This window comes from Nansenia antarctica (genome assembly GCF_963989245.1).
Source record: "Nansenia antarctica genome assembly, chromosome: 5".
In the NCBI taxonomy this organism is placed as follows: Eukaryota; Metazoa; Chordata; class Actinopteri; order Argentiniformes; family Microstomatidae; genus Nansenia; species Nansenia antarctica.
In genome coordinates, this window is record NC_137690.1 from 53252548 (window position 1) to 53277322 (window position 24775).

The following is a 24775-nucleotide window of genomic DNA, read 5'->3' on the forward strand; positions in this document are numbered from 1 at the left end:
GACTGACTCCACAGGCTCTGAAGGTTCAAAGAATGCCTGGAGTCAGGCCACCATGGACGCCGCTGGTCATGGTCTGGTGCCGCCTTCCCGCACCTGACCCACGCCCCGCGACCCGCCTCATCTCCCATGATGCCCTGGGGCACAGGGAGACAACACCTTCAAAGACTGCCCCTCCACGTCAGCAGGGTTAAGAAGTATCCCAGAAGCAAGGCAGGGTGTTAACATAAAAAGAGTTTGGATTGTGTGGAAGAGAACTTGGTCCCTGTGTGTGATAGAGATATACAGAGTGGTTGACCCCACCCAAGCTAACCAACCTACACCCAGCATGGCCACAGCAAGTACCTCAGGACAAAGTGCCTTTGGGCTGGGGAGGAAAAAGAAGAGCCCAGGCCTCATGGACCAGATTGGCAAATTCTTTGGCGGAGACAAAAAGAAAAGGACCAAGGTGAGTGACCAGGGTTTCAGATGTTTCATCCCATACTTTAGTTTTAGTGTATGACTAATGGATATATGTAAGGATTCTGCAAATGCGTACAGGTATATGATGTAGGTATATTTTTATGTTGTTTGATGTGTCTGAGGTCATACAAGAGATTAATTGAAATTTAGAGGTAGCTTTTACTGCAGATACCGAATACGTAGATGCAATATTCAATTAAACTCAACTCAGTATCAACATCTTTTCCAACTGCACTCCTGGAATTCCCATTTCAAGCCTCTCTAAAATTCCACTCTATCATTGGTTGTAATATTATTATATGCTGCTAGGTTTGAATCAGGAATGACCTCAAACTGACTCCAAAACTGCTTTGCTCTGTAGCTGAGCTGTATGTAGGATGTTAGCTGTCACTTGTTAGAATAATCTGTGTCTAATATACAGCCACTGCATAGAAACAGTTCATGATATGTTTTAATTCATGTGATCAGCGTTGGTTTACTTTACAATAATACTTGCAAACATCATTTCAAACATCATTTCAAACATCATTTCAAATGGGTTGTTTCTGTGTGAAGCAAACAAACGTCCTGTGCTCTCTGTGTCACAAGGTTTCATGTTGTCCCTTCCTGCTCAGCTAGTCAGTCAAGCTAGTCAAACATCTCCAAATAATTCAGAGATTCTTTCTCGAAGCCTGCTTTTTCAAACAAACCAGGGAATAGGTAGATAAGAATGTCACAGGGTAGCCAGTTTTATCCTTAGTGTTATGTATGTGTGCATCTAAAGCACATTCAGTTGTATCTCATATGATGTATTAATGATAGGTATGACCTTGTAACTCAGATCCACAGTATGGCAAACAGCTACATTTCCCCAAAGGACCACAGAAAAACTAAGAAAGTATCCCATCTTATTAACTCAGCTGTTGTTAGTTGTGACAGACACTGTCAGATATGACAATGGAATACTTTTAGTTGTGGGATCTCAATTTGTTGTGGGCTGGCTCAACTGTGATTTACATACAGTACACCCACAGTAGTGGGTGGAGACCAGAATTAGACAACTTTTTCATTCAATATTGTTTGCCAATATTTTAGGAGTGGACATAAGGATGCCTCGGCAGGATTGCAGGATTGATCTTTACATATCTCATATCTAAATCACAATAAAATGTGATATGGTTCTTTATTATTTCAGTTTATTGGATATATTTATTGGATATCACTTTACATGCTAACCCTCTTGAAACAAGGTAACTCCACGAAGGCATAACAGGTCTTCATAAACCCTTCATAAGACCTACATACAGTAGATACTTCATAAACCATGAATAAGCAATTTCATCCCCTATAAAGGATAGCTGTGTACAAAAGAAGAGATTTGGTGAGGCTGCATTCTCATTTTATGCACCCAAATTGTGGAATGCACTGCCAGTTTACATTAGGGATGGAACCTCAGCAAATATGTTCAAGTCAAGACTAAAAATCCATCTTTTTAATATTGCCTTTAAATGACTAAATAATTAAATTATGATTATATAATGATAGGAGCACTTTGAGCTGCAACATTTTCAGGAAAAGTGCTATACAAATAAATGTTATTAACTAATAGTGGCTTTATAAAGGATTTATAAGGGGCAAATATTTTAAAAGTTACATTTTGTTGAAAAGGACAGTATTTTGATTTGTAATGGAGCAGATTGACATCATGAAAAAGCCTGAATCTCACTGATCCTGAACATCCAAGGTCACTAACCTCGGCGTGTGTTTGACCTCTGTTTATCCCCCTAGGGGTCATTCCGGGGTCACCTGGCCACCTCACCCCAGAAGGCCCAGCACTCCTCTCGCCGTCGTACCGATGAAAATGCTGTAGTGCATTTCTTCAGGAGCTTTGTGAGTATCTGAGATGGCCACCTCACTACCCCTTGTTTCACGTAGTGTAGGGAAACCAGCGGCTAAACCAGCGGCTATATGTATTACAGTGCAAAACCTGTTTTATTGCTAAATGCATTGGAGATGTGACAGTGTCATATTGAATTCATTATTTACTCTGTACAAGCTTTTAAGGTTTTTGTTGTTGCAAATGTGACTATGATCTAGTTTAATTATCTGTGGTATTTGTCTTACCTGAAGCTTTGAGCTGTGAGAGAGTGTATTACCTTAAGTAACATCAGTAGGCTTTTACAAATAAGATTATTATTAAAATTGTAACTTGGATTGAATATACAAGGTTATAACTCAGCAACCTCCATTCACCTGTTAACATTGGGTCTCAAAAAATACAAAAAGCTCATTTTAAAAATCGGATTCTCTGAAGTCTCTGATTTCCAATTTCAAAACATTGAGCATTTGAACTCACAAATACAGTACAGGGCAGTACCTCAATTGAGCTTCAAACGTATATAAGTTTTCTGTTCTTTTCTTTTTTAACTATAGGTTTTTATCTGGAGCAAACCAGTTGTCTTTACACTCAAATTAGTGGAATACTTAGTACAATTATATTATATATGTATAATTGGCTTTTCAAAGGGAAAGGTCCTCCACACAGAACAGATGCATTTAGCAGTCTGATGATGATGTGTTGTGTTGCATTCCTCAGGTGTCATCATCTCCACGTCCCAAGTCCAAGGTGAGTAGCTCAATCTCTGACATATTTGGTTTGTCAATACTGTGGTTGAACATGTGTAGGGTGTTTTCCTTACCCATCACCATCAGTATTTAGAGATTTCTTTCAGAGATATTGGTTATTCAGGCCTTTGACAAGTAATCTAATTCATCCTCATTTTACAGTGTAAAGAGACAATATACTGTCTTTAATCTTGGTAAATTTGACATACTTTGTCAACAAAATGGTATTGAAATATATTACATACAATGCTAATGCTTGTTAACCATAGAATACCATGTCAGTTATCATGTAACTTTCAGCCAGCTTATATAAATGGTAAATGGACTGACTTATATAGCGCCTTATTCCAAAGCTCTTTACAATGGCCTCTTATTCACCCATTCACCCATTCACACACACATTCACACACCAATAGCGGCAAGCTACCATGCAAGGCGCCGGCCTGCTCATTGGGAGCAATTTGGGGTTAAGTGTCTTGCCCAAGGACACTTCGACATGTGGCCAGCCGGGGCTTGAACCTTGTGATCATTAGACGCCGGCTCTACCTCCTGCGCCACAGCCGCCCCATTATATCATGGCACAACTACTTCAAAATCTAATGCTATCTAATTCACAGTCAATATATGACTAAAATCTCTTTCTTTATTGTTTGGGCCTGTTTTTCAGTCGTGCTTTTTAACATGCATATCCAAGCATTGCTCCAGCAGGTCTAAATGGATCTTCATGATCCTTTCTCTTTCTCTTTCATGTCCAGTGGAGGGACGTCTTGGGTTTGGTAGGTCACTAAACTCAGTCCTAAAAAAACACCACCACTGACTTCACAGCTCTGTGTGTGTAACCAGATCACAATGGCTCCCTATGAAGAAAGCCTCTAATGTCCTTTTGTAAACAATGTCTGTTATTCTCCAACTCTGACATAACCAGGTCTTCTCCCAATTCTTCTTCCTCCCTCCCCTTGTGGGACACTTCTTCACACCAGTCCCCATAGATAAATGCCCTGATTAGGTTCAGAGGTTAAGACTTTCTATTTTTGATTAAAAACATAATTTTACACCACATGTTTTAATCAGTATTCAGAGTCAAGCAGTGAAGCATTTGAAGCATTTGAAGCAGTGAAGCCGTTAAGCCATTGAAGCAGTGAAGCATTTGAAGCATTTGAAGCAGTGAAGCCGTTAAGCCATTGAAGCAGTGAAGCATTTGAAGCAGTGAAGCCGTTAAGCCATTGAAGCAGTGAAGCATTTGAAGCATTTGAAGCAGTGAAGCCGTTAAGCCATTGAAGCAGTGAAGCATTTGAAGCATTTGAAGCAGTGAAGCAGTGAAGCAGTGAAGCCGTAAAAGCCGTTGAAGCAGTGAAGCATTTGAAGGATTTGAAGCATTTGAAGCAGTGAAGCAGTGAAGCAGTTGAAGCAGTTGAAGCCGTTGAAGCAGTGAAGCAGTTGAAGCAGTTGAAGTGTGTGTGTGTGTGTGTGTGTGTGTGTGTGTGTGTGTGTGTGTGTGCGCGCGCGTGTGAGGTGCCTGTCCACATTAGACTGCTAACCATCTGCACGCCTTGCGGCCAGGAGAGGTCTAGGCTGACAACCCAACAATGGAAATGTGTGTGTTCTACGTGTTTAGAGAGGCATGCTAATGTACCATTTAGAGGAGGCCCCGAAGATGCTGGCTGGCTGACTAACCTCAAACCTGACTAGTTTTACATTTGAACTGCGCCTCCAACAAATAGCCAGGTTCTGTCTGACATACAGTAAAAGGATGTGCTGAACCGTGCTTGACTCTGATGCTCTGAAGTGTGAGTTACTATTTGTGACAATTAGCTGGTGAAGTCACCAACTAATCAAAATATTTTATTCTGAAAACACACTTGCTAGTAAAACCAAAATAGTGCAATGCAATGGATTCAGTGAATAATCCCCACTATTACCTAGTTAGTGTAGAGTAGTGGGGATTATTCTGCATTGCAATGTTTTGGCTTGATTAGCGAATGTGTCATTGATTTTCAACAACATTGAAATGTATTTACATTTTTCTGAATAAAAGTCTGAACATTTGGTCAGTTGCGGACTTGTTCCTGCTTTCACCAGCTGCTGTCACATTTTATTCACTCATGTCCAGTATAAGTCAACATCAAACATTACTTTCATTACAATGTAATCATTCACCAAATTAAAGTTGACAAATATCTAGGGATCAACTTTCTTTGTATCTCAATATGACTTCTGCTTCAATCCAGAGTGGCTCTCTGCTTCTGGATGACTTTGACACTGCTCGACTATTTCTGAACCGCAACCGGTAAAGATGCTCTCTCAGGGACCCCAACAGTTTCCTCCTTCTTCCTCTACTTCCTCTCTCTTCCTGACTCACTAATCCCACCTGTGTTGTGTTTGTGTCTTTTTCATTCACCTCTTCTCATTCGTCCACAGAGTGAGCTGTCAGTGTGCATTGACAGTGCTGCTCACAAAACGTGTTCAATGTTTTCTTCTGATTTAAATGCATGCTTTTGTATTCCATCTTTCCCACCTAAAGGTCGCTGTCATGCATCAGAAATGTGGTCATGTTTCAGCTACCTCTTTTCCTGTCTCATTCATATCATTCCTTTACAGTAACACTGAATGAAATTATAGGATTTTTTTGCTAGAAAATAACCTAACATTTCTGTTCATTATATTTATCAAACTATATTCAAGTTGATTTTTGTCAAAGTAGTTCAACAACATCTCAGTGTTCTCTCTCCCTACATCATCCTCCCACCTGAGGTCAGCATTACGGTTTCAGGTCCAGCAACTTTCCATCAGTGTTTATAATGCATCTTTTTCTAGGCCACGTCACCACGTCCTGACAGTACGAAGTCGCCCCACAGACGTCGCAGAGACCAAAGCACACTGTCCAGAATCTTCAACCTGGTAAGCTCTCCACACATTTGATACAACTAGATTTTTGGTATACGGTTACAATGTACAATTCAGTTCAGTTCAGCTCAGTTTCAGTTTACTTTATTGTTCCAGACTTGGCAGTCAGGAGTCACAATTAAAAATATACGATATACAAATATACAAATACAATACACAATTACACAGAACAATCTTCAACAATCACGAAGGACTTCAATGTATAAAAGGCATGTTTGATAAACTTGGTTTCTTATTTGTGTCCACCTCTCAATACAACAGTGATGATACCCATGCTATCATCAGGGATCAGTGAGTAAGCAGTGTTGTACTGTACCTTAATGTCATATCCATCCTGATTCATCATCCATTTATGCAAAAAGGTTGCTAATTATGATGATACCATACCAACCGTGATACAGTATGCTAACAACATGTTCATTCCACGAAAGAGTTACTAAAGTCATGAAAAAATAACATTATTTTTGCATTTTCAGTTACGTCTCAGTTGCATTGCACTGCTGTATGATTTTTATGTGAACATGTGAAACCCTACCTACCTCATCCCTCTTTCCCTGGAACGTACGCATTATCTATCTCTGAATCCCATAATATGTAATATTATTTGACAATCACAGAAGTTGAAAAGAAAATGAAAACATGATCAATTAAAAGACACTATTGTCTCATGGGGGATTCAATGCCATTGTCAACTCTAAAGAGACACTCTTTCACCCATTACATGCATTGTAATAAATATGTTTTATTTGTTTGCACTGACAGCTATAATACTGTCTAAATAGATGAAATGTCTTCCTATGGTTGTAGCATGTAATGTTTGAAACGTAAATCATCTGACGTCTTGCTTCCCTGTGTTTACAGGGAGAGACCAAGTCCCGTCCACCCCCCAAACGCTGGAGCACCATCTTCTGAGCTCTCCACACACGAGCAACCCACTGATCCAACTGAGAGGGGAAAAGGTGAAGAAGAGAAAGGAGATCTCCATTTGACAGACTCACAACAACCCTCTGCAACCTTAACACACTAATACTGTACCAGTCTCCTTTTGTTTCCAGATAGTGACACAATCTTGGCACCTAATATTTAGCCTGCTGAGATAGGGTTAAGGTTAGTAACCCAGTATATGCAGTCATTGGGAGTGAGAGCTGTTGTTCGGTACTGTTGTCTGTCGAATCTCATAATTCTAGCTTTGAGGGAAAATTGCCCTCTAGATTTGTGTTCATAGGGATTTCATATTATTTTGGAAATGCTACACATCTGTAGCATCAGGATCAATGGGCTATATTAACACCATGTTGTTCTGATGATGCTAGTGTCTGCTATCAGTGAGTTTAAGTCATGTGTCTGCATTTTTGTACATTAATTGTCTGTTCTTCAACACATGGAAATATGCTTTTCTTAAGATCCCCTCACCCCCCCCCCCCCCCCCCCCCCCTCCACCACCCCCAGACGCCAGTGCTTTGTTTGGTCTGTCAGTATCTCTGTGAAAATCTAGTCTGAGAAGGTGTAAAGTGTTAGTGGTTGTTGTTGTTGTTGTTGTTGTTGTTGTACCTGCAATGGTCAAACTTGTCTTGTGAAAAGTATGTTGTCATGAATTGCAGGGCTTTTGTATTTGAAGAAGTAAGGGAAACATACCTACAGTATACAGATTCCAATACTGTAGATAATAGCAACTACTCAGTGTTTGGTTTAGTTACTTTATATGTTTTAATTTAGGCATTTAAATCACAAATGTGTACACTATTAAGATAGCCAAGTCTATTAAATGCTTAGAATGAAAAATGCCCTTTCAAAGTGCACTGAAAAGTCCTGCACTGGTCTAGCCTCTTGTTAGAAACTTTTATGGATCTCTCAAAGCTGTTTTACAAGTACTTAACAGATTCTTCAATGACTAATCTCTATATTTGTGGTTTTAATCCCGTTCATGTATTTTTTAAATCAATAGAGGGAAGGTGAGCTTATTGAGTCCAAAAGATGGTCAGATGGTAAGTTGTTTAGAGGCCAGAGGAATCTGCAAAGGAACTTAAGGGGTGAATGAGAGCATGTCATTCTGCAAATTCTCTCTCAAACTATGTTTCCATTTTATTATGTGCTTCATTCATTGTGTCACCTCCATCATGTGCACATAAGCTTGTATGTTTACTGTTATTGTGTGTTGAGTGTAAAAGTATGATTAAAAACCTTTAAAAATCATCACATTTTCAGAGGGTGCTAAATCTAATATACACTTGGTGGTGCTAAAGGTATACATTGATACATAGAGAACCAGAGTGCTGTGTTTCTCTAGCCATGTTTTGTAATGTGTTCTGCCTAACTTGAAATAAAGATTTTAAAATGGCCAAAGTTTAACTCTGTTAACATTCCACTTTAACATATTGTTGATTAATTATTGATTATTCATTAATACTGCACATGAGGAAACCATTTAAACACTGATTACTCTGAAGTTATGAAGTGTGCAAACTTTAAATGTCAAATCCAAAACACAAAGGAAGCTCTCAGAAAGGATAACTAGTAAATTACAAATCACAGTATCAACAGTCTGATTTAAGATCAGAAGCCCTGAAAGCCCTAAATTGAGTAACACTTTGAAAAGGTAAAACTCTCTTTCAAACATCATTTTCCAAACTAGTAAATCCTGGTGTCAATGAGGTTACGAGCATGGTGACTCAAGGCATTTCAAGACCTTTTATTTACAATCATTAATCGTTTCAGAATACATATCATTCCGCCACAGAATATAGTCCCATAAACAAGATCAACGATTGCATTGTAGGTCAGCACAGATTGATTGGGAGGCGCATTGATACTGGAAATGCGGTCTGAACTGAAGGTTGTTGGGGTATTTACCACTGTTGCTAGCCAATCAGAATCCAGTATCCAAACATGCTGTTGTAGAAATATGTATACGGTATATACAATACCTGGGAGGTAATCCATCAATGTCGCTAAAGGACAATCCAGGCTTGGATTGCGCGAGATTTATCAAAATAAACCTGGATTTTCCTTTAGCAACGTTGATGGAATACCCCCCTGATCTCTTATGTTGTTATGTTATGCTGGAGGCTTTCTTGGAACAGTTTGCTCAGTATAAACGTGTGTGTGCGTGTGATCACACTTGGCTTTACAGCCCGTACAGAAATGAATTATGAGATCATACTGACTGTTTAGCTAGAGATTGTGTTCCCTTTGAGTTCTGTGAACCATTCTATTGCAGAACTGTATCAACATTTTAAAAAAGCATTCTATTGCAAAACATTCTGTTGCAGAACTGTTCCAACATCATAAGGAGCAGAGCATGCAAAAAGCACCTTCATTAACACCCTCATAGCTTCTCAATGATTACTTGTCAGTTCCTGGTGGGTGTAAACTACTGTAGTTGGTGGAATCAATTTACCAATTTGACACAAGAATGAACATGATAACGTATTGTTTTAAACAATATCTGTGCAAACAAGATTTTATTGAGATTCAATTACATTCACAACACTGCTCCTCATATAAGTGTACATACACAGGTTCATTTGAATACACACTCACTGGTGCTCACATCACAGTTCACAAAATGATTCACATTTAGCAAGTAACAAGTTTGTTCCCTCTTCTGAGATGCCCATTAAAAGACAAAATAAGAGGAGTGATTGTGGTGAACACATGGACCATAAACAGCATCATTTACAGCATCATGAGCCTAGAGTAAATTCAAGTGTGCTGGGCCCTGCATCCCACCCAGACATATTCCCTCAAATACCTGAGGCACGCTTGATTTAGCTTTCTTGGTACAATTAAACCCATAAAAATCAATAAAACCTACAATAAATCTATATAATAAACAATATATTAAAGCACCCCAACAAACACACCCAAAGTATTTCAAATACTTTTGGACCCAGGGGGGTATTCCATCAACTTTCCATTCAATTGCTCAAGGAAAAGGCTTGAGTCTCACGAGAAAAATCTAGGCTTATTTTGATAACTCTCACGAGACTTGTGAAAAATAAGCCTGGATTTTTCTTTAGTGACGTTGATGGAATACCCCCCAGGTCTGAGTCTACCAGTTTCCCTCTCTCCATGAACAGCATAATTTAACATGAACTCTTAACATGACCAGCTTCCTTTAGCATCCTGATCCTAACCATCTTTTACTCCCCCCCAAAAAGGTGCTGTTGGCCACGAATACAGACAGTTCCTCTCACTCACCTGTTAACTAAATCTCTCACTGGCCTCCTCCTTAAAGCCATGACCAACCAGCGTCCTCGGTGCAGAGTGTGTCCCCAATTCGTTCCCGCCCCCCCCAGACACATCCGACAACAACCCACTCATCCCGCCTTCCACCTCCCCATGAAAGTCCACCTGCTCCACTTTCACCTGCCCTCCCTCAGAGAGAAACCCCTCCCCCTCGTCAAACCCGTAGCTGTACCCGTCGTCCATGTTGGCGGGCGCCGCGTTGTCTCTGTTGGTGGCGGTGGAGCCGTCGTAGCTGGCGGCCAGCCTCACGCAGCGAGCCTGGTGTCTTAGGAAGCTGTCCCTCCAGATCACCTTCTTCCCGCAGTGGCCGCACTCGTAGGGCCGCAGGCCGCCGTGGGTCTTCAGGTGCTTGGTCAGGTGGTGCTTCATCTTGAAGGACTTGGCGCAGACAGGGCAAGCGAAGGGACGCAGGTTGAGGTGCTGCATCTTCACGTGGCGGTCGCGCATGCTCTTCAGGGTGTAGGCTTTGCCGCAGTGGCAGAAATGCACCTTGCCGGTGTAAGGCGCCCCGGCCAGAGAGAGGGAGGAGGACGAGGAGGGGATGGGGGGTGAGGAGGAGGTAGGGGGGAACGCCGGAGCAGGGGATGGGGATGGGGGAGAGAGGTGGCGGCTGGAGGTGGGGGTCAGAGCTCCACCACCACCACCACCACCACCACCACCACCACCACCACCACCACCACCACCACCACCACCACCACCCTGCCCCAGATTGGTGGAGTGCCAGTTCAATTCTGGGGCCCCCAGGTTAAACTCACTGTCAACAGGAGAGGCAGGCACCAGGGGCCTCTGGGAAACCTGTCCCGTGCCATCTTCAATCTCATCGTAGGTGTCCCCACCAAAGGCACCGTCCGCAAACCGACTGAAGTCCACTTCTTCCTCCTCCTCCTCTTCCTCTTCATCCTCTCCATTGTGCGGCCTAGCTCCTTGCTGAGACCAGGGACTGGCCTGCCACGGCATCCGAGTGGAAAGTGTAGGGCCTGGGCAGGAAGGGCCAGGAATCACTTCCTCTGCTTCAACAGTCATGTCTGAGCCTCTGCCAAGCTTTCTCTCCTCTTTCTTCAACAACTCCTCTGAACTCACTTTTCTGTCTGGCTGAACTCCTTGGTGTTCACTGGTATGGAAATCTCCTGAAGAAATAGAAACACAAAATGTAAAAATAATATATCAGTCAGAAAGGTAAAAGATTGTATCTAAGCCCAAAGGAGATGTGATGAATACATAGAGATGCATGAACAACATCCAAAAATGTATTATCTACCCAGGAAAATCTTCGTTCTAGTCTCACATTTTACTCTACAGAACTTACCGGAGTGTCCTATCCGCTCTGACCTGGCCCTCTTCTCCCCCTCCACCTCTCCCATTCCTTCATCTGCTTCAATCCCTCTTTCATTCCTTCTCTTCTCCTGAAGCTCTCCTTCAAAGCCCTCTCCATTCTCCCCACTACCTCTATCCCTGCCATGCAGCTTCTCTGTGGTGGGTGGCACCCCCCTTTGACGAAGTCTGGCCCTCAGTCTTGAAGCTTCGCCAGGAAACCCACCACCACCATGCCTGATCATATGACTATGGTCCTGTCCTCTCCCATCATGACCAAAGGGGCTGGCTTTGCTGTTGCTGGACATCCACACCTCTTCACAGCTGGAGTAGTCACTCTCTCCACCAGGGTTAGAGTCCAGCTGGGAGTCAGCCAGGTGCTGAGCTGGCATGGACATAGACGTAGACATGGGCGCCTGGGAGGGGGGCCGGGGTCGGCCCCATCTGGGGAACTGCTGGGGCCTTCTCCATGTGGCCAAGGGAGGCAGGGCATTCTGCTCCTGCCCGTAGGGCCTTCTCTCCTTCCCTTTGCCCTCCCTCTCCATGTACAGGCAGTCAGAGCTGCTCGGGGACTGTTGCCTGGAGGAGGTGCCGTGGTGTGTTGCTATAGCAACAGCCTCCCCAAGGTTGCCTGCTGTTGGGGGTCGGGGCCTCTTCAAGATCTCCGTGCACTTGTCCACAATGTGCCACATCTGAAGGAAGCTGGCCACTGTCACGTAGTTGACAATGTCGTCAAGCACGATGCTTAGCTGGCCTGTGTAGGCTGAGCTCAGGACGCTCTCAAAGGCCACCGGGTCCATGACAGAGGGTAGAGACACAGTTGTTACATTCTTCAGTAGCACCTTGGGAGAGAGAGTGACAGATTAGTCTCACAGTTGGACTTTTGCATTGAATCTAGAAACAATGTAGAATAGGTGTTCACATGAGGAGATAGAAAAAAACTGACTCTGCTCCCCACTCTCACAAGCAACAACACTGACTGAACAACATCAGTTGGATATCGTTCTCTTGTGCACATTTTATGACAGCAGCTGGTGAAACCGGGAACAAGTCACCAACCAATCAACATGTTCAGACTTTTATTCTGAAAATGTTTAATACATTTCAACGCTAGTCGAGCCAAAACACTGCAATGCAATGGATTAGGTGAGTAATCCCCACTACTACCTAGGAAGTAGTGTGGAGTACTCACCGAATCCGTTGCATTGTAATATTTTGCCTTGCCTACACACTAACGAGTGTGTCATTGATTTTCAACAATTGAACATTTCAAAGTTGACATTTATTTACATTTTTCAGAATTAAAAGTCTGAACGGTCTGTCGGTTGCCGACTTGTATGACACACACACACAGACACACCTGGTCATGAAAGTAGGGTGAGGATGCAGCCAGCACACAGCGGTGCGCCCTGAACACCTGCCCTTGCACTTGGATGGAGAGGTCGCAGAGCCTGCCCTCCTCCCGCTGTCGGTTCAGGCTATCCAACACTGTCGCACGTACACCAGGAAAGCATACTTGCACCACCGAACCAGCAGGGGCGCTAGCACCGCTGCCAATAATACAGCCCTGTTCCATGAAGCCTGGAATTTAAGAGAAAGAAAATGTTCACAGGTTTAGCATGACAAGCCAGTTAGCAGTTAGCTAAGCTAGCGGAAGGTAGACTTCTTTCAGGAAAAAGTACGCACGCTTTATGCAATACATTACATATTAACCAAATATATTTTGCAACCATCATAAAGCTACATTCAGCAGCACATTTCACTTACCGCACGACCAGTGGTCAGATTAGAGGTAAATAAAGGAAGTTAGCAAGCTAGCTAGCTAGGTATGAGGGTTCTCACTTCGCAGCGAGAGTCAGCATATGCTATTACCAGTTTGACATCAATTTACAAATTATCCCATTCGAGTGGAAAAAAAAACGAGAACCGTATTCAGTAACCGGACATTTCTGCGACGTTGCGTATTCGCCCTTTCCTTCTCGTTTTCAAACGTACAAAATGACTCGACAGTTCCATCACCCATGACATGTCGAGTGGTGGGGTGTGAAAAGTTGGGCGGGGGTGCAAGCTTGCCTAGCCTACACAGTCGCGTATAACTGGCTGGTATAAACATGTTACCAGTTTTTCTCCATAGTATACACACAAGAAATGGAAGTATGCACACAAGTCTGAAAACCTGAAGCTCATGTATCAACAACAAGACTCCAGACTGCTAAAACCGAAGTACAAGGATGCCATTGTTTTCACTCAAATAGACATTCTAAATCACATTTTTGCAGAACTCAAAAATCATTAAGCACACTTTGTTTACCTGGAAAACACAAAATGCCACACCATAATTACCAATTGGTCTCACTCACTTCTCACCTGTTCAAATTCAATTGGCAAAACACTTAATGATGACTTAAATGATGTGTCAGCGCATAAAAGAGGCTTCAGGCAACCTCAACTTTGACCATAAACTCAATCATGGCCTAATAATGGCCGAAGCTGGGGTCAGCGAGTCCAGCTAATTTTCAGCCTCTTCTATACTCTCTACAGTAATTAGGCTACAGTCATGTCACTTTATGGTTTCTATGGATATCTACAGTGCATAGAGAAATGTATCTAGAGTAAAGTTGTTTTGTCTTACATTTATGAAATGTGTAGCCTACTGTACTGTATAAACTTTTCAGGCAATGGAGGAGTGTGGCAACATCCATGCAGATGCCAGGGGTGGATTTGCCACTCCAACAAGCGCTTTCCCCCGCTGCTTGTTCAGGGAGAACATCGTTAGTTTATGGGCTTTTTGCAGTAATAGGCTAGGTGCACATCTCCACTACTTCCTGAAAGGCACCTGGCATGAACATATCCTGTCTCACTCTATTGGTTTAATTGATTAATCAGCTGTGCACTGTGTGTTCCAACAGTTTACCGCACAGCTGATTAATCAATTAAAGGCCTCCAAGATCCTCCAAGATCTCCAGGGACCCAACCCACCCTGGGTACGAACACTTTACCCGGCTGCCCTCGAAAAGGCGGTTCAGGACCATGGCCGCAAGGACAAACAGACTGAAGAACAGCTTCTACCCCAGGGCCGTCCAGGCCCTGAACACAGCAAAGACCTAGGTTCTGGGCCCTGGACAGTCTGGACGGATTGATGGCAGCTGCTGGACTGAAAAAATCAGGTGTAGTGCTGAGGCACAAATATGTACATTTCAAGCCTGCAAACTGCGACACTTTAAATAAATGTGCAATAACACTATGTGCAATATGACAACCCTAGTCGTCTATCTGTACAGTATAGTATAGTGGATAGTGTACATAGCCTTTATTTATGTAAACCAGCTCCTTCCCTTCTTGTGTTTTTTTTAAAGTGTTTTTTTAAAGGTTTTTTTTCTTTCCTAACACCAGGGGAGCCACCCCTCCTAAATTTCGTTGTTTGGTACCTGTACTGTAATGACAATAAAGACTATTCATTCATTCATTCATTCATTCATAAACCAATAGAGTGAGACAGGATATGTTCATGCCAGGTGCCTTTCAGGAAGTAGTGGAGATGTGCACCTAGCCTATTTCAGTCAGCTGAACATTTTACTGTATTACAGTAACACATAAGAATTAGCTTTCTTACCTTTTTGTATTTGTGCACAGATTTCATCATTATATCTCCAGAAAGGCAGTTAAGTGTAAACATTTTCTTCTTAGTTATTTTTCCATTTTATTTATCAATGCAGTACTGTGTTCGAAATGGCATACTGCATACTAGCATACTCAATGAGTACATACTGCCTACTAAATTCATAATAAGTATGCCAATACCAGTTCGCTGTTCACACTGCAGTATGCATACTGCATCCCAGAATGCATTTCGCACCGGCCGGCAGCGGGGATTTTAAATCCATTGGCTAAAAGCTGTAATTTTGGTTCTACAAATGTTAACATGCCATTTTATGAAGTTTTAATATGTTTTCAGGCGAAAAAGTAACTATATATATTCCCAAAATGTGTCCAGTTTATCAAAATGACCTGTTTATAGCCTACATCTAATCTGACGGTTTTTTCCCCACTTCTGTTCGCTAGCTAGGTTACCTAGTTACCATAGATACCCGTAGATACCGTTACTAGTTCGACAGAAATGTCGGAACATAGGCCTAATAGCTAAACAAGTTGTAAAATGATTTGGGGGCCAATATCTTTAGCTAGCTAAAGTAACTAGCTTACTATATTGTTGTCTTAGCAGTTGGTAAAAGAACAGCATTAAAATATATGAGCAATAACATATAGTGTGGCTTACTACAGCAAGCACAATAAAAAACAACTTGTTCCTTCTGAAGCTACAATAGTGTGTGTGTGTGTGTGTGTGTGTGTGTGTGTGTGTGTGTGTGTCATCTTTGTAATCATGACGATAGACATCTAAGAATGCATTTCACCATGTAAATTCCCAATATAATGAAAATACCAGCGCTCATCCGTGATCAGACTTAGCTGAGGTGCTGCAGCAGAAGAGTATCAAATATGGTGCTTTTCCATCAGCAGCCCATGTCGGCCCAGTTCGGTTCGCGTCAGGTCGGCCCAGTTCGGTTTAGATCAGTTCTGGTTTTCCATTATACACAAACCGACCCGGACTAGTAGGAGGAGTAGACGATAGTAGGCGGAGTTACGCGTCACACGCAGCCTGGCAAAAAGCTTGTACACAGCAACAAGTGATTTTTTTGGAGAGAAAGAGAAAGAGAGAGAGGAAGCTATGTACACATAATAAAGTCATGTTTTTTGAACCCTTAAAACCACTGCCTTCACTTGTCTGCTTTATGAACTGTAGTATCATCATCGGGAAACGCCGACAAGACGCGAATCTACGGCATTTGACTCATGAGTGAACGGTGAAAATGGCTGGACAGCACAGCAGCAGCAGCCGGGTGAACTCCCGGTTCATCTAGTTTACGGTTAAAAGCATAACTTCTCGGGGTGTCAGCGCGGTGGTTAAGGGCTCAAAATGACCGTAGACAGATGGTGAAGTTAGCAAAGGAGTATTGTGTTTGTACCACCTCCACAGCCGGAGTTATTCACGGACAAAGACGGTGCATAATAGCGATTTTTGTGTTGTGCTTGTTGTAAATAAAAGTTCTATGATTCATTGAAATGACATTAAACTAAGATAATACGATGGTCAGCATAATTTTTCGAATCTTTATTAATAATGACATTTTCCTAGAGTGAATGTGGTATTTCAAGATGGCGGTTAGTGAAGAAATAAATATGGACTTGGGATGACGATTTTCCATTGACCAATCAACGGTGTGCAGCGTCACACGTCACACGCAGCCTGGCAAAGAGACCCGGATATGAAATTGTAGACCCTGGGGTCGATGTGGAGCTAAAGAAGCGAGCTGACCTGGGACCGAACCGACCTGGGACGACTAATGGAAAAGGGGAACGAAGCGGGCTTACCCGGGTCAGCACCAGGTCAGCACCGTAGTGGAAAAGCCCCAATAGAGTACAAAAAAGCAGCATCCGCACACTCAAATCTACAGACAGGAATGTAAACAACAACTGTATGACGAGTTTGTATGACGCAGTTTGACAAGACTGAAGAGCAATGCATTTTGGGGATTGAGTAGCTGAATAGTGTGGTGTAATGGCATACTCAAAGATTCAGGAAAATCTAGTATACATATTAGATTTCTCGCATACTCAAATTTCACATACTATACAGTGTGAATGCACTGCATACTCAAAATCTACGTCATATCTAGTATGAGTAGTATGCTAGTATGCCATTCTGAACATAGCCTGAGAATTTTGCCAAAAGGTAACATTTGTGTAAGTTGACTGTGTATGACTGTGGGAAACTGGGTTGTGAGTTTAGCCCAACTAGAGCTCATTGGATAGACAAATGTGCATTGTATCCAATTCTGAAACAATGATTGTCAATGAAATATTTATATGATATATTCACAGTATTGTATTAGAATGGCAACAGTCTTTATACTGTATGTAGTACCATAAAACTGCAACCTATTTTGGGACCGGAAAAAAATAAACTTATACGCAATTGTATACTTGATAATTGTATATTTGAATATGTAACATGGCCTCATGAAGATATATTCATATAGTGTGTATCGTTTTGGTGGAAAGAATCCGTTTTGAGAAGAGATTTTGGAGTTTTGACAATGGTTAACTAGTTTTGAGAAAAATTGAACTATAGCTTCAGGAAATGTGTTTAAACAATTGAGGAAAAACTGTAACATATTTATCTATTTTTCTCCTAATGCCCCGAATAGTTTACTACTATGTATAATAATAAATGTTTTGTTGTTGAGAAATTAGCTCCTTTAGAAGTCAAAACACTTCTGCTAGCCAGTTATATGCTGAAGACAGATATGGCAAACGTAAATAGGGCACACCTGTGCCAGGCTACCAGGTACTGTTGGTGCCAGGCAACCTATGGTGTTTATACAGGGAGAATCCTGCCACAGGCTCCCTGGTTGTATTGGTCATGAGGACAGAGCAGGGGTTGCACCTGGTAGGAGGCAAGTGAGGTTTTATAAATGTTTTTGGCTTTACATAATAATCAGATAACAAAGGCCCACCCTGGCCTGTAGCCTACATTCCAGGATTAATCCTAGGATGATCATGATGTTTTCAAAGTGATTCAGATCTTTCTCTCTGTCTCTCTCAATAGTATAGGCGACTTGGCCATTCATAACATAACGTTTACTTAAATAAATGTAGGCCTACATGAAAGGACACATCAGCAAACCCCGGGAAATGTCATTAGATCGTCACATCACAGTGTACACTCCAGCACGCGTCCATTGCTGCCTCTCAAGCATTTACCGCAGTGTGTCCGCAGCATCCTCCGAGCGGCGCGGACAGAGGCGCCACTGCAGACACACAATCTGTCGAGTCTGCGCGTAAAGAAAGCGATCATCGGTAGGCTATATTTCGAGATTCCATTGAATTTCGTTTATATATTGGTATTTTTTTGCGTTTATGGTCCTGTGTGCTCGTTACGGAAATTATTCGGGAAGCCAGCCCGGTCGAAGCATCAACTCCGGGGTCATTAGATAGGTGAAATATTTTTTCTCACTCGGACTGTCAATGTTGATGAAAACATTCGATGACCCATCAGAGAAGGAACGGATAGGCTACCTTTTTTTCCGGAGAGAGGACACATCGGGGGAAAGGAGGGTATTCTTTCGGAGGGGGGACTCCAGGACTGTACAATGTGAGAAAATGCTAATTAATTAATAATCATTAGAAAGAGCACATTACAAGAGTACAGTTGTCCTAAACAAAACAGCATTGATAGATTAACTAGGCCTTTTCTTTTGTATTATATTGTATGTATGGTATGATATTGTATGTGTATTTTACAACTATAAATGTGCAAATGTGTATTACAGTAACGTGTCAAATAGGCATGTTAGATATGACGGTTATATAAACGCATTTAGGGTTAGGTTAAAATCCATCCTCTTGCGTGCTTGCGTGCCTTCGCTGGCCTTTGATTATGTCAATATCACAGAGAAGCAATCTGGTCTAGAGCATAAAATTGCATTTGGTATAAATTGCCAGTAGGGGATGATAGCTAAGTGTAGGCGTAATTGATATTAGGCTCTCTGGGAATTGAAGATGACATCTCTGGATATAGATTTGGAAAGACTGTGAGGCACAGAATTGCCAGATTGTTCTAGATTTACTTCATAATTAAATGCCAAAAAAGCCAGGACCATGTGGATGACATAGCTTAGCCTGAGTACAGACAGAGGCCTGCTGATTACACGCCTTTGTATTGGTCTTGTAGCAGCAATTATCAGTTCAGTGTCGCAATAGAAACGGTCGGTGACTTGAGACAAATAACTGAAGCACTTTTAGTTGTTAGATTTAAATATTATATCACAATTTGTCTCTTGGGTGCAGTCATATCTAAGGGAGGACTTTAGATATATTTGCACCCCCATGACGATAACGCATGTTCCCTGGCCTATGCATACGTTTTCACTTTTATGGTGACATTTGTATCATAAGCTCTAATTGCAATCCTATGTGAACATCTTAAACTCTTTTATTGTAAACAAATATTGAATGTACCAGTTACATGTTTCCAGTTTATAACCACTGTGCATGAACAGGACAGCTAATCAAAACAACACATAGGTATATTAAGAAAGTGAATAAACTCAGTACTCTTTGGTGTTAATAATAATCATGTAATCTGAAGAGAAGTGTTATACTGTAAAAGGCTGTCACTCCAGGAAAGTTTGTTGATATATGGTTTGATTGGACAGGACAACGCGGGGGGAGTGGTTAAAATTGCTGGAGGGGTACAATAGAAGGCGTGGTTCATGTCATTTAAGTAGTAAACACATTATCAAATGTGTGTTAACTTTTTCCCTTTCTGATGCCGTTTAGGATAAAGCAACTTCAACCCTTTCCATTTTTTACTTTGTCCAAACAACATCTTTCTGGTTAACATCCCAGTGGAATATCTCACTCTCAAGACTTCGAAGAGACTATTTGAATCCTTTTTTGATATTTTTGCATCATACCTGAGGACATGTCTGCTGTGCACCTGCTGCTCGTGTCCCTACTCTGCGCGCTCTTTGGTGAGTGGATAAGCATTAACGCGTTGAATAGTGACGAGAAGGGCCCTTGCCCAAGCTGCAATATTTGACGAGTTGGGAATGAGAACGTGTTGGGATAAGACCAACTCTGTGGGTTGACCACCTATAGTCTTGCACTTGTATTTTTTGTGTTACCAAATGAAAAACTAATCAAGGATGACACCAATGGTGAGGTGTGAATGCCAGCTTGCTCAGGTCTGTTTGTGTTATATAGCACTCCTACTGTCACTGTCATGCTAAAACATGAATACAATACAAACAAATATGAGGCAACAGGCTTCCATGGGATAAACTGTCCATAGACCATTCCTACATATGGGTATTCTGTACTGTTGAATTCAAAGGCTGAATATTTGAAGAAAGCACTGATAACATCTCTCTCTGTCTCCCTCTCTCTCCGTCTCCCCCCCCCCTCTCTAAACAGTGTCTCTGTGCTATGGGGCCTGTGCAGAAGTGGACTCAGACACGGAGGCCGTGGCAGGGAAAGGGTTTAAACTGGGCTGCATCTCCTGCAAGATGAGGAGCGAGGTTCAGGGGTTTGCCACAGTCAACTGGTATTTCAGAAACAAAGGCGAGGTTATCTTTGATCATGTGAGTAGTGAATCTGAAAAACAGCATATACTACTGGCGTGAAAAAGATAGGACCGTTGTCTTTTCCAAGATATTTAAATGTAAATTTTGATATTTGATATTTAGTTTTTATGTACATTTGATCTTTGCTGTAAAGAAAACAAAAAACATCAGGGCAAGACTAAAGTTTGCCAGAGAACACAGAGACAAACACCAGGACTTCTGGAACATGCATTGATAGACAGATGAATCCAAAGTTGAATTATTTGGCACAGTAACAGAAGACAGCATTTGAACACAAGAACCTCTGTGAAGCATGAGGGTGAAAATGTCATGGTTTGGGCTGCTTTGCTGTAGCGGGGCCTGCTCACATTCATAGAATCCACTATGAATTCTTTATTGTATCAAAGGGTGCTTGAGGAAAATGTGAGGTCATCTGTTTAAAATGTAAGCTGAAGCGGATGTGGACCATGCAACATGACAATGACCCAAAACATTCCAGTAATTCCACCAAATGGCTCAAAAGAAAGAAATTGAGAGTTCTGGAATGGCCAAGTCAAAGTCCGGATCTTAATCCTATTGAGATTCTATGTGGTGATATGAAATGGGCTGTGCATGCAAGACCTCACACAGCTGAAAGAATTCTGCATGGAGAAGTGGGAAATACTAGTAATAATAGTCGATGTCAGAGACTTGTAGCTGACAGTACTAGGAAACGTCTAGTTGAGATTATTTCAGCCAAAGGGGGCGATACCAGCTATTAAGGCATAGATAGATAGATAGATAGTTAGTTTATTAGCCACACGACCAAAGCCGGTGGAATTTGTTCTCAGTACAGCGTATTATTCTCTGCAGCACACAGATGACAAAAACAAAGTGCACAATAGACATCATCAGACAAAAAAATAGACAACAACAGACAATCATGGTATGCATGTTGGTCATGTCAGTGAGGTGGGGGCTAGAGGGAGGCGTTCAGAGTCCTGATGGCTATGGGGAAAAAGCTGTTGGTGAAGCGTTAAGTCTTTGTGGACAATGACTTGTAGCGCCTCCGTGAGGGGAGGAGCTGGAAGAGGTGATGAGCAGGATGTTAGGGATCAGAGATGATCTTTGCCCGTTTTACAGTTCTGTGGGTGAGATTCAACTGAGGGGAGTGGTTTGCCTATGATTTTGGATGCCTTTTTAACAATCCACTGTAGTTTGATCCGTGTTTGACTGTCTGTGCTGCCGTACCATACTGTAATAGAGGATGTGATGATGGACTTGATGATGGCTGAGTAAAACAGGATGAGAAGTTGTTGTTTACCCAGAACTTTTTATTAAGGAAATGGAGATGTTGTTGAGCTTTTGCAATGATGTGTTCTGTGTTGATTTTCCATTTCAGATTATTGCTGATGTATGTTCCAAGGAATTTGAAAGAGTCAGTAGAGGTGATGGGGTCGCCGTTTATTTGTATGGGAAGTTTGGGATTTGGCCTGCGTCGGAAGTCAATGATAAGTTCCTGGGTTTTGGCTGTATTAAGTATGAGGTCATTGCTTGTGCACCAAGTGATGGCTTGGGTCACCTTGTACTAGGTTTCGTCATTATTGGAAATGAGGCCTATGATGGTTGTGTCGTCCGCATACTCCATTATTTTAATAGAACTGTCTGTGGATGTGAAGTGGGTTGTGTATAGTGAGAAGAGCCAGGGGGAGAGAACACAGCCCTGTGGGGCTCCTGTGTTGAGGGCAAGAGGGTGTGATGTAAAGTTATTTACCTTCACCCATTGTGGTCTGTACCACAGAAAGCTCCGGATCCAGTGGCTGATGGCTGGGTTATATGGTGGCCCTCAGTAGGAATTGGCATCTTTGTTGATTTTGTGTTAAATTAATTATAACAAAACATTGTTTTGGTTCAATTACATCACCTTTACCTATAGATATTGTTTTAATTTCATGGGGTGTCTAATTTCTTCACATGACTATATACTGTAGTATAGAAGGAAGTAATCCTTCCTTCTTCTAGCATTGTGACTGTCAATGTGCCCCTGGTCCTAGCATTTGTTGAAGTGTTTTTCTTATAATGACTGATGTATGGATGATTCATTTTAGACAAATACTTGTTATAAGTCGCTTTGGATAAAGGCATCTGCCAAATGTCTAAAATGTAAGTGTAAAAAAATACAGTGTAAGATGGAGATCTGCACACTGTCATATAGGAACACTTCCAATGAGGCCTCATTTTATGATGCTTTTCTATTTGACAGTGTACAGTATCTAAAACTGCTCTGATTTCTATAGTAGCCCATTTAGTCCAGTACTACCCGTTTGCTCTGGCGCCCATATGAAACACACTCAGCCACTCAGCCGAACACACTCAGCCACCACAGTATAATATGGTGCTTTTTTACAAGGCTAGGGTTAGGGTTACATCCTCTAGGTAAACCTGTCTTGGTGAATACCCAGAGCCCATCCCTTAACACACACACACACACAACAGAGACAAAGATGCATCCTGTAAAACAAGATAATTCAGTCCATGATCTTACTGTGGATAGAGATCTCCATAAGAACGTGATGTTGTATTCTATTGAGAGAAAACATCAGTCCATGATCTCGGATATCTCCATAACTAGATAGCCTACAGGTAGCAATCTACTTAGTGAAACTCAAAATATTCCCACTACCACTTGCTTAAGCCTGATGTCATTGAAAAGTGCTAATATGCAAATAAAAAGTTATTATTATTATTGCTTCATCAGATATACAGCTACGAATTTGATGGGAACGCTATCATCATAGACGATCGCTTCGAGTATCGCTTGGACTGGAACGGCAGCAAGAGGAGCAACGACATCCAGGACGGATCCATCTACCTCTTCAATGTCACCTTCAACGACTCGGGCACATACCGATGCGTCTTCAGCCGTTTGCTCAGCTACGAATACTACGAATACCAGACGACTGTCAGCAAGATTGTACACCTGACAGTGGTGGCTAAAGGTGCAGTTCAAACGATTTTGGAAATCCATTTTGTCCATGATCACAACCAGTAATACGAATCAGTAAGGATGTGAAACATTTTTAAGTGCGGTTTTTGGTCGTAGAGGATGCACTTTGTGGCCATTCTGTTGAGAGGAGTAGGGCCAAATGTGTTGCTGCTCATTAAGTGCTTCGTAAGCACCCCCAGTCCCTGTGGTACTCGGTGAGTGCTTTGACTCTGACTCTCTCCCATCTCTCTCTCTCTCTCTCTCTCTCTCTCTCTCTCTCTCTCTCTCTCTCTCTCTCTCTCTCTCTCTCTCTCTCTCTCTCTCTCTCTCTCTCTCTCTCTCTCTCTCTCTCTCTCTCTCTCTCTCTCTCTCTCTCTCTCTCTCTCTCTCTCTCTCTCTCTCTCTCTCTCTCTCTCTCTCTCTCTCTCTCTCTCTCTCTCTCTCTCTCTCTCTCTCTCTCTCTCTCTCTCTCTCTCTCTCTCTCTCTCTCTCTCTCTCTCTAGCCACCAGAGGGACAGCGTCCATCGTGTCTGAAGTGATGATGTATGTGACTATCATCGGCCTACAGGTTTGGCTCTTCATAGAGATGGTTTACTGCTACAGGAAGATTGCAGCGGCAGGAGAAGAAGCCTTACGAGAGAGCGCGTGAGTCGTGACTCCCTATACTGCCTCTGTCTGTATCATCTCTCTTCAAGCGCTAACATCCTCTCCCTGTTCTATTTCTGCCTCTATGTTATCTTGCTGTCCTCCCTCTTAAACTTCTGCTCTGTATTCTTCTCTCTCTAGTCTCTTTCACTTTCTTTCTTTTTTGTAATTCCCAATCCCCTTGTGCCTACGTATTCAATGCCTCACATTCAGTTCTTGCACACACACACACACACCCTCACATTCACACACCATCTGCCGTCTTCACATTGTCCTCTCTATGTCAGCTCTTTGAAGTCAAGCTGATGATGATATGCTAACCATTACCTCTCTCTGCCCAGGAATGCGGAATATTTAGCTATAGCAGGGGAAGGGAAAGACAACTGTGCAGGCGTTCAAGTCGCAGAATAACCCAGGTATGTATTTACAGCATGAAGTCAAACCAAACAGAGGG

The 24775-nt window shown here is 42.2% G+C and overlaps 3 protein-coding genes across 3 annotated transcripts; 2 read left to right on the forward strand and 1 right to left on the reverse strand.

The window, feature by feature from the left end:
• Positions 1–325: 325 nt before the first annotated feature.
• On the forward strand, positions 326–6879 carry LOC308158757 (myelin basic protein-like; the record flags this gene model as incomplete). The annotated part of the gene is made up of 6 exons (XM_080532452.1): positions 326–445; positions 2227–2328; positions 3035–3064; positions 3819–3839; positions 5878–5961; positions 6829–6879. The coding sequence occupies 6 exons, from the start codon at positions 326–328 to the stop codon at positions 6877–6879; spliced, it is 408 nt and encodes a 135-aa protein (XP_080388578.1).
• A 3291-nt stretch (positions 6880–10170) lies between these two features.
• Positions 10171–13389, reverse strand: zbtb22a (zinc finger and BTB domain containing 22a; the record flags this gene model as incomplete). The annotated part of the gene is made up of 5 exons (XM_080531728.1): positions 13294–13389; positions 12887–13107; positions 11522–12368; positions 10912–11342; positions 10171–10881 (listed from the first exon to the last, which is right to left on the reverse strand). Exons 2-5 carry the CDS (start codon positions 13100–13102, stop codon positions 10171–10173), a joined length of 2205 nt encoding a protein of 734 aa, XP_080387854.1. The 5' UTR covers positions 13103–13107; positions 13294–13389.
• Positions 13390–20071: 6682 nt separating this feature from the next.
• On the forward strand, positions 20072–24732 carry scn1bb (sodium channel, voltage-gated, type I, beta b; the record flags this gene model as incomplete). Its single annotated transcript, XM_080532377.1, has 5 exons — positions 20072–20120; positions 20563–20729; positions 23449–23689; positions 24180–24321; positions 24663–24732. The coding sequence occupies 5 exons, from the start codon at positions 20072–20074 to the stop codon at positions 24730–24732; spliced, it is 669 nt and encodes a 222-aa protein (XP_080388503.1).
• Positions 24733–24775: the final 43 nt, after the last annotated feature.